The sequence below is a fragment of the Oryza sativa genome, chromosome 4 (genome assembly GCF_034140825.1).
Source record: "Oryza sativa Japonica Group chromosome 4, ASM3414082v1".
NCBI lineage: Eukaryota > Viridiplantae > Streptophyta > Magnoliopsida > Poales > Poaceae > Oryza > Oryza sativa.
The window spans coordinates 21,936,777-21,957,833 of NC_089038.1; the positions used below are offsets into that span (position 1 = coordinate 21,936,777).

General features: G+C 41.7%; 2 protein-coding genes across 3 annotated transcripts; both read right to left on the bottom strand.

The window, feature by feature from the left end:
• Positions 1-1,683: 1,683 nt before the first annotated feature.
• Positions 1,684-5,727, bottom strand: LOC4335887 (protein PSK SIMULATOR 1). Its single transcript, XM_015781509.3, has 13 exons — positions 5,216-5,727; positions 4,801-5,111; positions 4,241-4,566; positions 4,055-4,147; positions 3,885-3,975; positions 3,723-3,810; positions 3,367-3,476; positions 3,208-3,277; positions 3,027-3,130; positions 2,676-2,792; positions 2,524-2,600; positions 2,360-2,401; positions 1,684-2,255 (listed from the first exon to the last, which is right to left on the bottom strand). Exons 1-13 carry the CDS (start codon positions 5,226-5,228, stop codon positions 2,036-2,038), a joined length of 1,662 nt encoding a protein of 553 aa, XP_015636995.1. The 5' UTR covers positions 5,229-5,727; the 3' UTR covers positions 1,684-2,035.
• A 3,528-nt stretch (positions 5,728-9,255) lies between these two features.
• Positions 9,256-20,557, bottom strand: LOC4335888 (ATP-dependent DNA helicase Q-like 4A). Of its 2 annotated transcripts, XM_015778375.3 has the most exons (25): positions 20,400-20,557; positions 19,251-19,543; positions 18,512-18,569; positions 17,663-18,076; positions 17,378-17,533; positions 17,152-17,276; positions 16,497-16,869; positions 16,286-16,417; positions 15,601-15,687; positions 15,400-15,527; positions 14,987-15,107; positions 14,762-14,913; positions 14,550-14,685; positions 12,776-12,899; positions 12,631-12,701; positions 12,476-12,544; positions 12,272-12,388; positions 12,034-12,192; positions 11,859-11,939; positions 11,498-11,659; positions 11,313-11,368; positions 10,402-10,498; positions 10,211-10,302; positions 10,055-10,132; positions 9,256-9,958 (listed from the first exon to the last, which is right to left on the bottom strand). In XM_015778375.3, exons 2-25 carry the CDS (start codon positions 19,400-19,402, stop codon positions 9,574-9,576), a joined length of 3,525 nt encoding a protein of 1,174 aa, XP_015633861.1. In that variant the 5' UTR covers positions 19,403-19,543; positions 20,400-20,557; the 3' UTR covers positions 9,256-9,573. The 2 variants fall into 2 exon arrangements, 1 of the variants encoding a protein (XP_015633861.1); XR_010741088.1 differs by lacking the exon at positions 11,313-11,368.
• Positions 20,558-21,057: the final 500 nt, after the last annotated feature.

Consider the following 21,057-nt stretch of genomic DNA (forward strand, 5'->3'; position numbering starts at 1 on the left):
TAAAGTGAAAAAGTTATTAATAAGCCCATAAATGCCATTACGCCATTGCCACGAAACACAAAATCCCCGTGCAACGAGGCCCGAACGGGGGCGAATGGGCGATCGATCTCATCGCCCGCTCTGCGCCAAGCAAACAACAGGCAAAGCCGCGGGGACGACGTTACGTTACGTTGTTGTTTAGTCCCATACCGGGGAGCTAAGCCCAAGCGCTACGGGTGATAAGAGGGGTGGACCGAATGGGAGGCGTGCCCAATGCAGGCACACCCGGATACACACGAGACGACTACTCGTGCTGTGGTGGGACCACGTGTGGAATGCACGTGTAGCCGAAATCATTCAGGAATTCAAAAATCCACCGGCGAGTGACGGTGCGAGCGCATGACACATGCGCTTAAGCGATCTCCATACTTTTTTTAAATTTTTTTTTGGGTCCATCAATAGATGGTTTCCATGCTTGTTTCATCAATGTCGTTTCAAGGCCATGCTTGTTTCATTTCATCAATGTCGTGCACAGTTATCTTGGCCATTTCTGTTCGTTCAATTAATTGGATTCGGTTTATTTAAGGACATGTCCAGCGCAGCGAAATCGATCTGATTTTGCCACGGCTCCAGATCCAGGCTAGTGGCCCAACCGTTGTGGCCTGGTGGGCTCGTCGCACACACGGGTGCAGATGGACCGACCTGATATGATCGGGCCCAAAGAAGAGAACACATGTGATATATAAAAGGAAAATGAACAGGACGAAATGGCAACATCTGAGTGAATCAAATCAAATCAAATCCACTGTATAAGCAGAAGAGTTGTTCATGTTTGGCTCTTTGCCATGGATGACCAACCATGATTTATTGCACCTTTTCCCCTTCGTACAAAACGCGACAACCATACGGCGGCTGCACGCGCTCCGGGATGACCAAATTATCTGAGAAAAAGGGGCTCTCCTGATCGACTTCTTCTACCTATACTTGGCTGGTGTACAGAGCGCAATGCATACCAGCCAGTGAGACAGATCGCATCACAAGATTAGGACAACAGTAAGAAGCTTGATGCCTTGATTAGCTTCCATTTTCAAACCTACAAAAATGCCCAGATCAAACAATCTGCAAGTATACGAACCTCTCGGGAGAGAAATGCCAGACCACTCTATTCGTAATGCCACGGGACACGCACAGTACTCCACCCTGCAGCAAAGCAAAGCCAGCAACGACGGGGAGGAGAATGTTTAGTCCCGTACCGGGGAGCTTGGCGCGTGCGCTCCGGGTGATAAGAGGGCCTGACCGAGTGGGAGGAGTGCCAGGATGAAGGCGGCACACCCGGATACACACGAGGTGAGTCCTCGTGCTGTGGTGGGATCACGTGCGGTATGCACGTGTAGCAACAAAAAAATCTTGGTCATGACGAATCAATCCACCCAGAGGTGCGATTGACTGCGCGGGCGCATGACACATGCGCTTTGGCAATCTCCCCCCAACCCTTTTTATTTTTCCCCTTTTTGGGTATACATTCCCGGTTCGAACAAAGGTACTGGAGGAAATGGCAACACGTATCAGTGAATCAAATCTTTTTTTTTTCAGCTTCTCAGTTCGAACAAAAAGATGGAATCAAACCATATACTGATATGCTAAACCCATAACGTTGGACGTCAAACAAAAATGAAAAAGAAATGGAGGGAGTATTTTTGACTCTTTTTCTATGAATCACCAGCCTTTTATTGCATCTTCCCCTTCGTACAACATGTGACAACCGAATGGCTGCAACAATGAAATTATAGAACCCTCTCTGTAACGACCAAATAATCGGAGAGAAAAAAAAAAGGCTCCTCATTTCTACTACCTACTTGACTGATGTACATGTACAGAGCGCAACGCATGCCCACGTCGCCACCACAAGTTTTAGGACAACAGCAAGAAGCCTAGCTTCCATTTACAACCTACAAACAATGCCCACATCAAACAATCGGACAGGTCACAGGCGTCGTCTGGTGTTTTGCTCTTGTCGGCTGCTGTGCAGTGCGGTGCAGTGCAGTGCAGTGCAGTGCTATTCTTGTTGTGCCTTGTCAAGATCAGATTTGGTTAGAGGTGAGGTGGACTGCTCTTTGTCTTTGTCTTTTGCATTTGCCGGCCGGTTACTCTGGTTGACAAGGTGGTGAAGCCAGACAACCAGGTCCAGAATGTAGTCCTCGGTCTTCGCCTTGTCCGCATGGTAGAGCGTCTCGACCACGTCCGGTTGGCCTGGCCTCCTTCCAACCCTCTCAGTCCTGAATGAAAACAGCATACGAAACCAAAAATGTAAATGCCATGTGTGAAGGAAATCTTAGTTTGCACAACGAACTCGTAGGGCATTCGATAATGTAGTTCTTACCCTGATCTCGCCCATTCGCTAAACCGCAAGAAGCCTCGGGCACTGGAGTTCAATTAAAGAATTCATGCAAACAGAGCATAAAAGTAGTTATAATCCTGAACGCTCGAAAAGCTAAAATTCAATGAAGCTTAAGACATTCATTACTACGTAACAAAGCACAGTACCACGTGGTATTGATGGCCATTGGAACAAGCCATTTCAATGTTTTATCCATTGTAGCCCTAATTTGATCAATATTGAGCTGCAACAGAAAATCAGGATTTCAGAATACAAATTTTTATATAACCATAGTTCTGTCATTGTGTAGTGGTATCACCTCCTGAGGCACTGACGAAGTTCTTAATCTATTAGGTAGTGCCGATCTCACTCTTGGTGGCAATCCTTGGTAGAGAGCATCTCTTGTATTTGGTGGTATATATCCTGATCGAGAAACCTTAAACAGACAAAATTTAGTAAAATAGCTACATGCAAATACTAGCTAGTGGGCTTTGCTGAAAATACCAATTACGCTCTTTGGTGCTCTGCCACTCTTATGTTAAGTGGGTACAATATACATATGCTAAACCTACAGACAAATGTGTAGTAGTTTCCAATTGATCTATGATAAGATAGCCAAATCATGCCAAATCTTGGGCAGACGTCGCAGGCAAAATCTGAGGGAACTTACAACGCTATAGATCTGTATGATAATATTTGCATAGTGTAATGCAAGTCCGGCAGGTCCTAGTCTCTGACAGTCTTCAGTAGATTCAGAACTCAATTCACCTTCATCTACAAATATATTACAAGGATCAGTGGATAGTCCTGTATGATCGATTCTAACATGAGAAGTAGGACCATGAAAGTACCAGAAGATCCAAAAGAAGCGTTGATCTCAAAATGCAAGTACTGCACGATGTCTACAAGCTTCTCAACAATCTATAAAAAGAAATGAATCTTATATGTTATAAACAAAAGGAAAGGTCAACAGAGAATATAAAGGGAATTCCACAGTAAATTGTTCTCACATCTTCCAATGTCTTGGACCACAAAGATCTTTTCTTCAAGCTTTTCACATAGTTCCTTTGACTCTTCAATTCTATTCTCACGACCTCAATATTTTCTCCTGGAAGATTATCTGGACACAGTGCCGAAATTCCAAAAGATTAAAAGTGGCATTGCTCTGACAACTTAACTGAAATAGATATGGATATTGAAAATACAAAGAAATAACATTTTTCCCTTAGCTTGAGCAATCCACATAAGTCATTTGTTTGGGTCATGAATATCATTTGGTTAGGTAATGGGCACAGAACTATTGACACAAATATTTGTCACTCTGTCCAAGAAATAGCTAGAGGATTTTGTAAAATAGGTATCATACCTTTCTGATATGAATTTCCCTTTACCGTCAGCTTGCAGCGATAATCTTGCTCAAATCTATCCAACGCATGCAGCTCGTGATACAAATCCTGGAAAAAAACAGCCAAAATGAGCAAAACCTAGATTAATCAAATGATATATTGAACTACAGCACAATGCTTACAGTTGTACGATGAACAAGATCCATCAACTTTTGCATCTCTGCAACTGCTGTTTCTTTTAGCTGCTTCTGTGGTGGATTTTCCGATTCTAGCCTAGATTCCGAAGTAACAAGTATGATTAAGGTCTAATCTTTATAACGATTGCCACATGCAAAAACATGAAAACTCTTACTTGACAAAATAGCGGTCCAGGTTATGCCATTGGGGATCTTTACAACGGTTGCCAAATCTGACAATCTCTTGTGAAAATATTTTCAGCTCTTCCCTGCAAATATTAGCCAGAGTGCACAAAACAGTTATTGGGTTGTCAGATGGTAACAATGAAACATTGAGAACAACCATCAATCATCTCTTCAACCTTTTGTCATTGGCTACAATCCGCATCAACACACTCATGTCACTGGAAATTAAATTCTGCACGCCTTCAGAAGGAAGCACCACTTGTTTGAAGTATGTAACAGTGTCTTCCGAAAGAGATTGCATAATAGTAGCACCTTTCAATATCGTGTTTGCAACCTCAAAAGCAAGAATTGATATCGGACATCCTTTGGTTTTAGCCCTGGAAATAAAGCCGCCATCTGTGCTAAGGCTTGTTGTTACCAAGCAGCCTATAGTGTCTAAAATATCAACTGCCTTCCCAAATCCAGCCATGCCGGCTGTTCCAAGCACTCTTAGTCTGGGAACCTGCAAGGAAATGTCGGGGATTTAAGGATATCGTAATTTCTACTAAGAAAGTTAAACATTTCAGGAATTGTACATTTCATTTTGTAATGCTCTTAAGGTAAAACAAGCAAGATATAAAAGTTAGCATAGTATTTATGAACAGAGACAAACAAGATATAAAAAGTTACCCACTAGTTCAAGAAAACACAACTGCTTGTGAAAGGAAAATTGCCTTCACTTTTGTCCACAACTTACCCTGCTTGATCCATTGCTTCCAGGCCTGTCTGTTGTCGACTCGGGCAATCCCTGTTTCCCAGGCAAATCTATATCTTCTGATGCGGAAATTCCCAGCTTACTGCTCCCGGAAAGAAGAAAATCATCACTATTGGAGAAGAGATTGGATTGACTATCCAATTCCAGCTTCCCCAGCATGGCTTCCTCGGCACCAGTGACCATCTGTTTGTGTGCAGCGGCGCTCATCGCGTCGGGGAATCCGCTGATGCCATCCGCACCATCATCCACGGACCACGCATCGGCGACACCAACGAGCCTTCTTGATTTCAGCACTGCCAAACAGAAACCAAACCAACCGTGAGCACAGAGCGGAATCCTCCACCTCCAATCCTATAGCAGCAGCAAGATCCAAAAAGAAGAGCACGTAGACGCGTACTGTAGCAATCCATCCGCAAGCTGAGGCCCGTGCCCGCAAGGACGGCATGAAAGGGTGGCTCCCAACAAACCCAATTAACGCCGCCACCCAACAACCGCCCCCCCGCTCGGCCGCTCCCCTCCCCAGCCCACAACAGCTCGAGCCGCACGGAAGGTGCTCGACGAAATGCTCCCCTCCCCCAACAAGAAGTCAAGAACACGAAATGGGGACGCAGTCACACAATCCGGCCAAAGAACAACTAGAAACCTCAGCAAGCGCAGCAGCTAACCAACCCAACCAGCAGAAACCCAAAAAAATCTCTCACGCAGCAGACGCGCCCACCAAGAACGGGGAGAAAAACACACCACAGCGGAAAAGAAAAAACGAAACCGATTTCTCCGACGCGGGATGAGCAGGCGACGCGAGGAGGAGAGTAGCCGCGCTTGTAGCTTGCTTGAGGATGGAGATCGGGAGGGGAATGGAGTGGATCAATCGGTCGCCCGCCCCAGCTGCGGATGGAGATGGGAGCGATCGATTTCTTTTTCAGCTCTACTTTTTCTTTCTTTCTTTTTTTTTTCCTGGGAGCCAGCGAGACAGCGCCGAGTCCACGCGCTGACCCTGTCTTTTGCGGGGGTTTTTTTCCAGGGGGTTGTCGTTTGGTTGCCGGCGCCAGGATTCGTTCTCTGCGATTGGCCGGCCGTCATTGCTTCGAATTTTTAAAATTTTTAATTTTAAAAAGAAACTATTCCAAAAACTTAGACCCTGTTTAGATCCCCCACACCCTAAAATTTTTCAATACATCACATCGAACGTTTGAACACCTGCATAAAGTATTAAATATAGGCTAAAAAATAACTAATTGCACATATTGCGACTAATTTGCGAGACGAATCTTTTAAGCCTAATTGCTACATGATTTTGAAATGTGGTGCTACAGTAAACATATGCTAATAACAGATTAATTATGCTTAATAAATTCGTCTCGCGGTTTATTAACGGATTCTATAATTAATTTTTTTTATTAGTGCCCGAACACCCACCCTATATAATAACTGATATGACAAGCCAAAACTTTACACCCCCTGATCTAAACACCCCCTTATTTATAGAATCTGATCATTTGGGCTATGTACAGTCCATCTAACGTGGCAAAATAACACCGACACGTCGCACACAGGGGGAGTGACAGTTTTGTCTTATCATGCTAGCTAGGGTGTCATGGTCAAATACGCTGCCACGTCAGTCAGAATGTGCGTGGCACTGTTATTTTGCCACTCTGTTCAAATATTGAAAATAGGTTTTAAAAAGATTTGTTTTTGAATTTAAAAATTCAGAAAGATAAAAAAAATACGATTGCGTCGGAGGCTGGATCAACCGCGTTTTTGGTGATCATAGGGTATTTGTTTACCAGCTGGTGATGAGTACACTCCAGATGCAGAGTGATGGTCGTCACGTTCTTTCACCGATCCTCTTTCCCGATGCGTACACATGGATGCAGTTTTATTTTTGTTGATTTGTCTATATCGATATGTAAGGGCGTAAAGATTGTGTTTGGTCCCCAGTTCATTTTTTTGGTCTGGCTCGACTGTTTTTTTTCTCTTTTCTGGTTCGAAACGTAGAAAGGCTTCAGTCTGCATCGATGCATCAGTTTTCGGCACTGCTGATCCTGGCCCTGCTGCCCTGAGGCCCCTGACTCCTCAAACTGATCTGCGGCCGTTTGCCGACTGTGACTCGGGCCGGGATTCCCAGTGGGGCCACGCAGGAGAAAACGGACAAGTGGAATCGTCACGCAGGGCTTACAAGTTAGTACAAGTTACTCCTACATCCCTGTAGATGTAGTATAACCTGTGAATATTCTGGCAGCTCGCAAGTCGCAAACGAGCAGCATCCTTTTGTCTCAGTTCTCACAACAACAACAGCAAGAAAACAAAGCTCCACGTTCCGACCAGCGCGTCCCGTCAAGCCCGTCGCTGCGACCGCGAGAGCGAGAGCGAGACGTGGTGGTGGTGGTGGTGGAACCGTACGTGAGCGCGACGACCTACCTGCACCGCGCGATCCCGACGCATCAGCTCGGCTCGGGCTCGCAGGTTGGCGACGCGGCAGCCACCCCGGCCACCCGCACGCACGCCTTCGGCGTACGACCCGCAAGCCTCGGCGTACGAGGCGGATGTGGGTGGATCGCGGGGGTCGCCGCGCCGTGACGGCGTCGTTGGGTGGCTCGCGCGAGGAAGCGGTACAGGTTGGTTTTCCTTGCGCGGGCGGAGGAAATAATCGAGCCGGACGACCGTGCGAAGTGCTCATGTGGTGGTGGTTGGTCGGGTACTCGGGGTTGGTTTTGGTCCTTCCTTTCGATTATGATATATGTGGACAGAGACATCTGTCCTCACACCACATATGCCACCTGGGGGATGTTGAATCTGAGCCGCGCATATCAGTTGACTTTAACAAAATCGTTGATCGAACAGGGAGTGTAGCCATAATTTTCTTAGGACTCAACTTGCATAAATTACGTAATTTTGCCTATATCTTTCGTATTTTTTGCATTTATCTTTTATATCTTGGGGTTTTGACACGTAATTTTTACTCCCTCCGTAATATAAAAACATAGAATGAGATAGGACTGAAACGAGTGCTACGAATCTAGACATAAGAGTCTCATTTGGTTTAGACGGAGAAAATAATATATATTTAGGCTTAGGAGTATGGTTATAACTCTAGCTGCCTTACTTCTATTTTCACCACGGTTCCTTAATCCATATTGATAATTTGATTAACACAATAAATTAATATTTTTAATATAAACTTTGTAAATACTAGCTTGTAATTAGTTGAATGCTTGTGCTTTGCTACGGGTAATAGAAAGTATATTAGAATATCATCTAAAATAAATTAAAATATGTTTTATATTGATTATGTTAACTATCCTTTGCCATAGGGAATACTGAGCGTAATTTGATCTTATTCGTGGGCATCATTTAGATTCATTGCCACCACCATTAGCTTCTTTTAAAGAAGTATAGAGATCTTTCGAGAAACCATGGGCTGATTTGGTTTGAAGCCTTACCAAAATGTTGGTAGTAAATTTTGGCACTACCAAATTTGATAGAGTAGATTTATTATTAGTTAGGCAAAAAATAGTCACAATCCAAATGTTATCAAAGTACTATTTAAAGCTACCAAAATATTGGCATGGTACAAATTGGCACTAATCTAAATATGCCTCATATTTTTGAAAGCGTGGAGCAAATACAAGGTGGAAGAGGTACGGAAACCAGCCAGGTTTGCTTTGTCAACTCGTGCCTGGCGCCGACACTTCTACGGGACTACTGCGCGAGAACATTTCTCCTGTGCTACAACTCCCTACCCATATAGAAAAAGAAAAACTATAGAAGATTGGTTGTCCACGTAACAAGGTCAAATCTAAACTTGATTTAGAAAACAAAATCAGTTGAAAAAGAAATAATAAACCCTATATAGGAAGGAATTTTCATGACTTTCTAAAGGCACTTTCGCAGCAACGTTTTACCGACGATTGTACTGCCAGCTCTCATCGTAACTTCATCGAATTTCATTATAAATGGCCAATTTGTTTGCGGGTGGATGAGGCGTGATCTGAGCAAATCCTGACAGAACTGCAATTTTAATGACCACCTTCAGAAAACTCCATCTGAAACAGCAAATGGAGAAAATGTACACTTACGAGATGTCGAGATCCCTATATAAGCTAAATTAGAGCAATTGGTCAGACAGTAGAAGGATTCTGCACGATTGAGTAAAACGACAGAGATTTGAACTTCTTCAATGGGTCATCCGTGACGTCAGCGCTCAAACTGAAAGGTGGAGCTAGAAATGTATGTACCCACGTCTGGTCTCATGATGATGCAGCATGCTTCAAGATTCAGAGACAAATAGTGCTACTGAGTGAACAAACAAATAAGGCAACGCTTCTACTTGACCACAAACAAATCGTAATTCGTTTTTCGGCTCAATGGTCGAAGATGGCAATAGAATCAAGCCCACAGGCCACAGTACATTGTACAAGGCTCTCATCAACATCAGAATAAAAAAACAAGCGTAAGGCTCATCTATAAATAATCAACTTACAGCAGTACTAGGACCTTTCGATGTCCACTTCCTGAAGCTGTTGACATCAAAATTTGCCATAGTAATATCATGTTAGTTACATGCGCTACGGGAACTATACTGAAAAGGACTACTACCATATATGTTCAGAAGCAACCTAACATGTGGTCTGGTTGGTGCCATCTTACAAGTAGTTGGCCCAAGGCCTACATAAAGCTCAATGGGGTTAGCCTAGGATCCTACTTAATGCATATAAATTCTTCACATAAATTAGAAACTACTAGGGGGTGTTAACCCTAGGCTATTCTGGCGGACTGCCACGCAGGTAAAACCCTACCAGAAGCCACAGGCTTTTGTACACTGTATGGCACTTCATTGACTTGTTCACAACCATCTAGCTCAAGATCTATGTAGCGGACGTCCTGGACGATGCTGGCAGCATCAGATATTTCCTGCCTTGTACGTGTCTTTGCAGCGCGTTTCTTGGACTGGACCGTGCGTTCCTCAAAGTCGTCACAGTTGGTAGAGGTGTTGGTGACGGAGAAGCCTCTTCGCTTCTTGACCGCCTCGCTGTGCTCGTTGCTGCCGCCGCTGCTGGTTTTCCTGGTCGCATTTGGATATCTGGCGAGGAAATCCTCTATGGTTGCAAGCACACGGTCCCCGTACTTGTTCAGCTTGTTCCTGGATGAAAAGCATGTGAAAAACAAATATAATTCTTGCTCTACTTCTGAAAACTGCTTGTCAAAATTACATTGTGCCATGGGGTAGAGTCATTACTTGCCGATGCCATTTATCTCCACAAGTTCCTCTTTCGTTCTTGGCATTCGGTTGCTGATTTCCTTCAATGTCTCGTTTCTGTAGGTTAAAAAATAAGAACCACGTTATAAGTCAGTGAGTTCTGTGCCACAACAAAATGCATAACATATAACTTACTTAAATATGTGGTATGCCAATAATTGTGGATTTTCATCCATTATCTGAGTCCTAAGGCATTGCAAAGCTTCATAAAGCTCGGCTGCAAGGCTCTGCAATTAATGAAAATAGCCATTATAGCATAACAAAAACAATTACTGACAAAAATACTGAAGTAGTAGCTTTTATAACTAAAGAGCCACAGCCACTACCCCGTCCACTTGACTCTGTTGATTAGTCTTATTAATTCGTGGAACTGACGATTCATCGAGTACACCCATCTTAGGAGCCTTCTCAGGAGTGGGGAACCTGCAAGATAAGAGGATAAAGAAATTACTCTAAAAAAAGTAGATTGTAGTTTACAAACTATTTTTTGGTCACCCAGAATGCAAAATTGTATTCGTTAAATAACACAAGGGAACAACACCCTGCATCATGGAAACATAAGCAACTCTAGAGACTTTTATACACACACTTTCCCTTGTGAATTTGCAACAGTAATCAGTTAGGCAACAAGATAACTATATCATTCAATGAGGGCAAGTGGAATAAATATATGGCTGCTTGTATTGAAGACCCCAAAGCAGTCAAAATTGCAAAACCATAATGAACTCGGATGTTCAAACCTAGGATGAACTAGGAAAGCTCCTAATACTATCTCCAGTCATAAATAAGTGATGTTTTGGAATGTGTTAACATGTTTAAACTTTGACAATCAATTGCGCTTTTAAATACTTTGATTCAACTTTTGAAAATGTTTTTGTTATATTCATCTTCAAAATTTGTTTCAAAACATTATACCTTTGATATATTTTTTCATAAGTTTTAAACTAGTAATTAGTAATAGAAGTGTATTAGTGACCGTGCCATTGTCCAAAACAACACTTATTTGTGGCCCTGGCGGGAGTAACAGTCAAAACAACTCTTTACCAGTATCAAGCTGTACATCTAATTTTTTTTAAAAAAAAATAACATGGGATTAAATTCCAACAGATTTTAGATGTGAAGTTCATATGCAAAAGAAAGATGTGATTAAAAAAGGATAATTTTCAGCAATATGTGTCGAGCAAAATGAGAAAAGGACAAACAATTTTCAGTAATATGTTTTAGGAAGAAAACAAACTTGAGGACAACGTTGTGCTTGCCAGAGAGAAGATCACCACTTTTCTTATGATTAGTCTGCTTAACAAACATTCACAAAAGAAAACTATGTATTAGACCAAGGTAGAGACTAGAAGATTAAAGAAAAGGAAAAACCTAGTAAATTTGTCTCAAAGTAAACCATTATAGGTGCAGGGTATATTTCACCTTTAAGACAGATGATACAGATCCATAGTTTTCGCTCTTTTTGACATCCTCAATGAGTATTTCCTCAATTACTAGATGGCGCAATATTCTCGCTGCTTCACCTTTAGCTAGATGCTTTCCAGCTCCATGAAGACTCAAAGTATCATGGCGGTGCTTCTTGACCTGATTAGTAGTAACAGATAAATTTCAAATAATGGACTAGTATGTGGTTTTCCCTGCCAACATGACATATCCGGCAGTAAACCAAGATGTGTTGTGGACCATGGAGATATTTCCATGGCACTAAAAGTAGCCTCTGGTGATGTTATCATAACAATGAACCTCAGAACCAAATGACATTAATTACTTGCATAATACATACATTTTGGTTTACTGAACCTCTGTATACTTCGAGAATATGAGTAGTTGAATATGTTTGCTTTGTCATCATTACCAGATCAACCTAAAGAAACAATGTGAGAATGTCAGTTTCAGACAAAGGTCTGTGCATGTGTTAGGTTGTTTAGAAGGGGCACAGAGCTCAGCTGACCACATACCAATTGTCTAGCAATGTTGGTCACATCTTTTTCGACCCATCTCAACTCTTTCAAGCAATTATCACATGTTTTTGCACAACATGAAGGATTAAACATCTCTCCAAAGTGGATCAGCTGTAGTAGACGTCTGCAGTCCACATCATTTTCGCAGTAACTAACCTACAGACAGAATATGGCATTGTTATGATGGCTTCCAAACTTCAAGCATGCAGAAGCATCTGTAAGATATGATAGATACCATTCGCAGGAGATTTTCCTTATGCGTTTCAAGCGCTTGTTCCTGCGAAGAACCTCCTCGTGGTGCTGATGTTCCTTGCTCCGCAAATCCTTGGGTAACCATGTGTTTGAGACGAATCTAGAAAATTTTACGAGGAAAATACTTATTAATGGTTAGATATGAAAATAGTGAAATACTGATAATAAAAAGAATCTCTTAACTCACATAATCAGAATAATTGTAGAACAGGACACAAGTTGAAAGCTGACTGTCACGACCAGCACGTCCACACTCCTAAAAGGATAACAGTCATCAAACACAGCTAAGTTTATGCCATTTTGATGTGCACACATTGGCGAAACTTATGTCATTGAAAATACCTGATGATATCCTTCAATTGATTTGGGCAGGGAATGATGGATAACAAAACGGACATCAGGTTTATTAATACCTGCAATCCTGCACAATTAGCACGAGGCACCAATAAACAACAAATATATGTGCACACTATGAAAATCAAGTTACCCATCCCAAATGCAACTGTAGCACATATTATGTTGATCCTATCCTTGCTCCACTGTTTCTGGATATTTGCTCTATCCTCAGGATCCATGCTACCATGATAATGTGATGCCGTGTGCCCATATTCCTGGGTAGAAAAGCAGTAAACAGTCAGAAGTTACAGTGGCACAGGTCTATAGTTCCATGGTGCATGAAATTCAAACTAAGCACTTGCAATTACTTAGCCATCAAAGTCCCATAATCTGATCAAATCCAAATCCAAACACATCACCCAACAATCTATTCAACATGTCCATTATTTTGGAACATCAAGAATTAAAACAACTGCCAGTGTAGGCGGCTAACAAGACTAGGATACAAAACCGTAAACTTTATGCCTGCACCCACTGGCTTAGGTTTCAAGCAACCATTGATTTAGTATTGCTTTCTCCTAATTTGATTCAACGCTCTATTTCTCTTAACTCCAAACAACAGACTAGGAAATACTACCCAATCAAGAAATGGAACCCTAGAACATGTGAGTATGGGTACAGCCGTACAGGACCACTATTACCCATAAGTAAAACTGGTAACCAACTGGTTACTACCCTTGTTATCAAGCCCGTACATCTAGTCACGACTAGTCATCAGCTAGTCGGCCAGGGAGCATGACTCGATTTGTTGGCGGCAGCAGACACAATAAAACAAAGAAAACAACAATGAACCACCTCGGAGGTCTGGTCCATCAGGCATTATTACTGGGTGAAAGGGAGATGGAGGAGAGCTCCACCAGGTCCATCAAGCACAGCATGACGCAGCAGACTAGCAGTAAAAGCAACTGCTATGTAATAATAGTCTGATAGACTAGTCAACTCAATGAGTAGTCTTCAACTAGTTGCGACTAGTCGCCAAGTCACTAGATGGTAACTCAAGTAGACTTTACAACTTAAAAACTATGGTCACTGCTGCAATCTTAAACCCTAAATGGGACCATGACACACAAATGGGATAACATACAATTTCCTAAATACTCAAAACTTCTATTACCAACTAGTATCATGTAGTAACCAAACCTTCTATTTACCCACTTGCTTCCTTGTCTCTTTTCGCCTTCTATTTTTTGTACTTGTATTCTTCACAGTATTGATTAAGGATGATTGAAGAGATTACACATTACAGGCAAACTAAATTCAACAGGTACATAGTAGTTAATGTTTTGCAATATTCTAAACATAAGTAGCTAAAGGTTGGCACATAAGTAGTAATTTTAGTCAAGAAACTTGAGTAATACAGAAACAAGTAATATGTTCTTATATTACCAAACTGCAACTTTATTACATATGGGGGGCTCTGCTTAATTAACCAGCATGTGGAAGTAGTGCAGAATAACTTCATTTGAGAAATTCCAGATAAAAAAGAGGAATGGCCCTAATTAGATTTAAAATTATATCCTAGAACAATACTTCCTCCGCCCCAGAATGTAACCATTTTTGGGGTAGGCACGGGTATTAAGAAAATACTGTAGAAATGATTGAAGTAGTATTGTCATTGGTGAAGAAGAGAAAGTAGGTGAAGAGAATAGTTGTGATTGATTGAGATGAAAGGGTAGGTGGAGAAATAGCTTCATTTTGGGACAAGTTACTGTGTTAGAAATAGCTACATTTTGGAACGGAGGTAGTACATCTAGATTCTGACAGTATTGAGGACTAAGTTAATTCACAGAATAAGATAAGAATTTTAATGCTTAAACATTGAAAAGTACAGCAGGCTTGAACAATTTATAGTTTCAAGAACTAACCCTTAATTTAGCAGCCACTTTCTCACAATCCATCCTCGAAAGGCAATATATGATGCCGCATTCTTTATTATGATTTGCATGTATAAAGTTATGGATATCCTCGAGGCACTTCTTTGTCTTGGGCCATACAAAATACCTGCAAAAGTTGGGCTGAGATGGTCTGGTGCAATTGGAGTTGAATGTCAATGTCTTCTGAATTCTGATAGACTTACCTCAGATTTGGACGATTAAAACTTTGTCTGAAAATAATGCAGTTTGCAAGGCCTAGAACTTGCACGACATCTTCCTTGACACTTGCAGTTGCTGTTGCAGTCAAGGCCAGGACTGGCGTCTGCGGGAACTTCTGTTTTAAAATGCCTAGATGCTGATGGATAAAGAACTGGATTAAAAGGTTGTCAATTATTTAACATGAAAATCTGCTTCCTGACAGAAAGTACCTGGTAATCAGGTCGGAAATCATGACCCCACTGGCTAACACAGTGGGCTTCATCAATGACAATTCTAGAGAGATGGCCTCGCGAATATAAATTTTCCAATTGTCTCAACAGAGCATCACTCCTGTACTCAGGAAATTAATGTGAGTTAGGCACATGAATTGGCAAAGCACACGTCACAAAAGAAAGGACTAATTGTGTGAGAAGCTAATACAAGCTAAAGGTGTTGAATCTTCATAAAGAAAAACAAAGAAATGTAACCAATAGTCCAATACTAGTGATCTGGAAATGCGAACTGCTGCATAGTGACAGCAGGTCATTATGAGCTTACTTATACTATATCAGAAAAGACTACCTTTCAAATAGTCAAGAAATCATATAACATGACTACGAATCAACAGCAGAATTCCACTTACTTGGCTATCTTTTCAGGCGTAACATACAGTAACTTGTACGTGCATGTAGGAGACATTAATTCTCTTAATATCTCCTGCTGTTCTGACCACTCCATGCTGGCGCTAAGGTAAGCTGCAGAAATATTTGCCTGTGATAAACAACACGTGAGCAATTAGAAAATCATCAAGAAATAAGTAGAAGGAAACAAAACAACCCTTTACCTGCAATAAATGCATGATCTGGTCTTGGATGAGCGATACGAGAGGAGAAACTACCAATGTAACGCCATTACAAATGAGTGCTGGAAGCTGCAAAGTAATTGATGAGTTTTTTTTTTCTTTTTGGACGAAAAAGCTGTATGAAAGGATCCTACGGTATATACTCATATATTAAGTAATGTACATATTTACATGAAAAACCAAAACAATGACTCTTTCTAATTCCTGTCCATCCACTTCTTAATAAGAGGACAATACCTCTCTCTCTCTCTCTTGCTCTATGGATAACCATGGCAATTGAAATCTAAAGAAAGCACGGGAAAACTTGTAGTATGGGATTGACATCTCTGAAGATTTTATTATTTCTTATAATCCAGATGCTCCAAGGTAACACAAGCAATAGAATCTTAAATATTAACATAGTACTACATCCGTCCCAAAGTATAGCTATTTCTAGCACAGTGACTTGTCCCAAAATGAAGCTATTTCTGCACCTACCACCTCCTTTCAACCAATCACAACCATTCTTCATTTAATTTCTTCACCTACTTTTTCTTCTCAACCAATCATAACCTTCCTCCAATCATTTCTACCTACTCTCTTAATACCGGTGCCCACCTCAAAAATACTAACATTTTGGGACTGAGGAATCCAACAAGTACAGATTGAAAGCAGTATGGCTTGTTACCTGATATGTCAAACTTTTTCCACCACCAGTTGGCATCAAAACAAAAACATCATTCCCACTCATTGTGGCGTTGATTATTTCTCGTTGATTTGGGCGAAAAGAACGGTTTCCAAATACTCTTTTGTTGTTGGCCTGATGAGGCAGCAAGACAAGTCATTCTCACAAACAAATGATGTTTGAAATAATTACAGTTGATTTTGAAGAAAATAACCTCGAGTTCCTTAGTCCATGCAAAGTGTGTACTACTCCACTGTTTATCACCAGAACCTTCAGTGTAACTGATATCAATAGCCCTTGGAGTGTAATCTCTCTGAACAGACGGTAATGGCATGCTTAAACCATCCATATAGGAATATGGAGCAGAAGAAAAGCATAAACCACTTTCCCCAGGTTCATTCCTGGTGTAAATCGGTGATTGGAATATATTGGTATCCTTTACAAAAGAGCTACTTAGGATGCTAGTGGGGTGATGGCCCTGATGAGCTGTTGTGGAGGCCATAGAATGAGATTGCTGTCGCTCTTCATCTTGGGTTAACCTCGCCGTATACTCCCCAAGCAGCTCAATCTGCTTCTTTAGGAGTGCTCTGCAGAGTGTAACAGTAACATTGCATCAGAACTGCTGGTAGTCAAAAGGAGCTACCAAATGCACGTTGCAAGAGTCAAACTTCATATTTTGAACCAGAAATGCCATCGTTGGGTTCATAATACGGTCAAGATTATGTAGTTTTCCTCCTTTTTTATTGGAATTGTGAGCAATACATTGTGAGAGAAATTAGCTGTCAAAGCTCAAGTTTGGAGATCACACCGAATCAAATTAGATGTCAATGGTGTAAGGAAATATTAGTTAGTCAGACCAGAAAACAAACCTCTTTTGATGAAGATCATCAGATTGTTGAGGGCTGAGTTGACCGTCAATAAGCTCATGGGATATTGCAAGCAAGTTATCCTTCATTTCAAGCAAATGAGACTTCGCCTCTGGGCAAAAAGCTAGCTATACAAGTATAGTAGCAAGTAGCAACTAGTGAGCTTACATGCTGAAATAGCTACTAGTCTAAAGAACAATGATGATGATTTAATTGGTGCTTGGCTTACCTTGCTACCGTGGTCACACATTATAGAGAGTTCTTGTGGTAAATTATTCTCATCAAATCCATTGAAGTTGCACTTCTCTAATGGAGATTTGGATGACCCTCTGGGTGTATTTGTTGCTTGATAATGTTCCATGACTATTCGGTCCACATCAATACTCTGAAACGTAAACCAAGAGTTAAAAATTCAAAGAAGAGAAGTGGATCCATTACAATTATGACATAGTAGTTATAATAATTGCAGACCTGCAGTTGATAAGATAAAAAATCATGAGGCGAAAGCACATACCGCTAGAAGCTCATCCTCATCCATGGCATCTAATTTAGCATCATCACACATGTTGTCAATAAAAGGAGCAGTCTTGAATAATTCAGGACCAGTTCTTGCAAGACTTTGATTTGTTGTTGTAATGGTATCTGCCTGCACCACATGATTGTTCAGGTAAGTCCTTGTACAGGACTTGGTGCCTGCAGGCAGATGGCTACTGTTCTTCTCCATAGTACCACTTTCAGTCGTCTGATGCATACTTTCCTGGGTGGGATTCCTATTTCTGGACACACTGTCCATTTTGTTAACATTATATGAAGAACTTGTCCCATAAGTATGAGCATGGTCGCTATCACAATCTTTCACTTTTCCAGATAAACCAGGTCTTAAATAATTCTTCCGTGCAACCTGAGTGTTGCGTAGAGAACGCCAGGCCTGCCATAAGAATGTTCTTAGAATACCAAAAAGCTCACAGAAGTAAACAAGAATGTATTAAAAACAGTGAGTTTTAGGTTAATGCTTTCTTAACAAAGGGGTAAAGATAAAAGAATGAGACCAACTAGGATTTGAGTTTTCTGATAACGCGTCAAGGGTTAACTGGACCTATTATATGGAATGTTAGATGATACACCTTTGGTGGACAGTTTACAAGGTTATAATGCAATTATCCTACCTGATAGCTCCAGATTGGAGTTAGGGGAACCCATCTTTTCAACAGGATTTATTATGATGGAGCACATATATGGTTGCAAAGGAAACTGAATAATTAGCTAAACTTACAAGTTCAAATGATAAGTGACTATGCAACTATCTCATTTTTATGCAAGTGATGACAAATACCATGTACAGTATTACTGTCGTAACTCATACCTTCTCAATGGATGGAGCTTGAAGACGCTCTAGGCCTTGAATTCTGCAAGCAGCAGACCTGAAATATATAGGTAATGATTTGCCATTATTCTGGTAAACAAGTATCTTTTGCTAGAAGAATACCAAAGGTTACGAACAACAAAGGGTGAATAGCTAATTTAGTCCTTCAAGTTTCACCAAAGGCTCAATTTGGTCCTTCACGTTTCATTTTGTCCACATAGCTCCTCTAAATATTTGTTTTGGCTTGACATCATCCTTGGGCCCACTTAATATGCCATATGGCTATTTTTAGTCAATATTTCTATTAGAAAATGTCCCTTTTACCCTTAATTTATATACAACTATATATAAAAAGGAGAAATCAAGATTAATAAATAACATTGCAGATATACTTTCCATTATTTCAACATGTGCACATGAAACTTAAGCAATTGCTATCGTATATACTTGCCAGTACATAATTTATTTTCGTTTTACATAATTTACTATACATTATCTATAAAAAAATTCAAGCATACAATTTTTCTCTTATATATGTGAATGATGGGGGTATAAGTGTCATTTATCAAGAGAGTTGTTGGTTCAAGGATAAGTTTGAACTAAAATGAAAACTTGAAGGACCAATATGGATAGATTGAAACATCAAGGACTAAACTGAGCCTCAGATGAAACTTAGAGGACCACTTTAGCTATTCACCCAACAACAAAATACTCTATTGTATAAGAAAGTAGACTGTACCTTAAAGGAAGCATTCCCGTACAATCTGCTTCCTGATTAGGCCTTTGTGTTGGTAAAGAGAACAAAAAACTTGAACTCAGGAATTCATCTTTGATACAGGAGCTTTGAACAGCATTTGCATGATCCGACCAGTTGACCCTTGGCTTTATCATGGCAGGTGGACCCAACGGTGAGGCTATTTCTCCCTTGCATCCACCATGGCAACAATTAACACATGCGAACCTGTTGAATGTTGGTTCTTGATGACCTCGCGAGCTGGATCAAGAATGAGGCATGTACCGGGACTGTAATCTCTGCGATGAGAGTGATAAGTCTCAGCATGGTTCAAATGAGGAACTATTGAAAGCTTAACTATGAATAACACAAGTGACAGACATATACATATACACATAATAAGTTGACAACCGCACGCAGTTTAGAAGTAGAAATAATCGTGTGTTTAATGTACAAGTTATGTACTCTCTGGCATCTATTTGAACAAAAATTGTACAGTTCACCAAAACAGAAAAGGAATAGTGAGATTTGCGGATAACCACCTTTCAGTTAGACAGCATAATGGGCTTTCACTAGGAAAAAGAAAACTCAAGGCCATGTTCGGTTAATCCCAAGTGGGACTGGGAGGGATTGGAGGGAATTTGTTCCATGCCTATTGCGGTGTGGAACGATTCCCCCTCAATCCCCTTCAATTCTCTTCAATCCCCACCAAACCGAACAAGACCTAAGGGGGTGAAGCAACCAAATGTCAGTAGTTGATTGTGCAAATGCTGACGGCTGCCCCTTCGCGGCTGTGAACTGTAAGACTGAACTCGCTGCTCCTCGGTTGGAGCAACGCCCTCATCACCGCGGCCACCTGCCTCACGCCCTCGCCACCGCGCGCTCCCAGACCCTAGACCGCCCCCCCCCCCCGATCCCCCGCCCATCTCACTGAAACCCCGCTTCACGCATTCCGCCGAACACCCTACCCCTAACCCCCAACATCCCACGCAACCATCCGAAGACAACTCACCCTCGACCCTCGCCGGCACCCCCTCCGCGCTAGGGCACAAGGCCAAAACGTCCCACAGAATTAGCCTCGAAAAATCACCCAAAAAACAAAAAACCCCAGCCATCAAGGGCGCGCCGCGACTGGACCAGAGACTAGGGAATCACCTGAGAGACCGACCAAGCTGGCGCCGCCGGGAGGAGGACGCCCGCGCGGCAGCCGCCGCAGCAGCAGAGACGCGGCGGTGGCCGGCGAGGAAGACGGGGAGTTGGGGTTTGGGGATTTTGGGGGTTTCTGCGGAAATGGACGAGGCCAATATTATTTTGGTTCGTGAGCGGGAGAGGAGGGGATTAAAACTTGAAAAAACCCCCGCTTGGAGGGAAACCAATCGCGGTTTCGGGCTGATCAGGGAGCCGGCCGTCGGATCTGCCTCGAGATTCGCGCCGGGTCTTCCCAAATCGCAACAAGAGCCCCGCCCTCCCCCTCCAACGGGTAGAAAGAACAGTGGAAGTGGCAGGTCGCCCTTTTTGGTTCCACGTGGCCCGTGGGCCATGGCACACTTTTCATTCAGAACCAAAAGTTTTGCTTCTTTTGGGTTTTACGTATAGTTGTCGTAGTAGTCTCTTTCTTTTTTTTCTTGGTTTTTCTTGTTTTTCTCTTTTCTCTCTTCATTTGGTATAAATCGGTTTGGTTAATTATGTTGTGTAAATAAACTCTCTTCTCCTTTCATCTAATATTGACGTGCAATTCTTTTTCGCTTTCGCGAAAAAAAAAAGTTTTGGAGTTTTGAATCCCTTCGAAATAGCACTCGCATCCTTTGTAACG

Bases quoted from the DNA above. Each gene is read 5' to 3' on its own strand.
- LOC4335887 (XM_015781509.3), bottom strand. The intron at 3,477-3,722 runs GTATGATACCTA...CACTGTGTCCAG, and splicing joins GGGAAATTCATATCAGAAAG to ATAATCTTCCAGGAGAAAAT. The intron at 3,278-3,366 runs GTGAGAACAATT...TTCTTTTTATAG, and splicing joins GGTCCAAGACATTGGAAGAT to ATTGTTGAGAAGCTTGTAGA.
- LOC4335888 (XM_015778375.3), bottom strand. From the start codon at position 19,402: ATGATAAAGCCAAGGGTCAACTGGTCGGATCATGCAAATGCTGTTCAA. The intron at 15,528-15,600 runs GTAAAGGGTTGT...TGTTTATCACAG, and splicing joins AGATCATGCATTTATTGCAG to GCAAATATTTCTGCAGCTTA. The intron at 14,914-14,986 runs GTACTTTCTGTC...TTTATCCATCAG, and splicing joins ATTTCCGACCTGATTACCAG to CATCTAGGCATTTTAAAACA.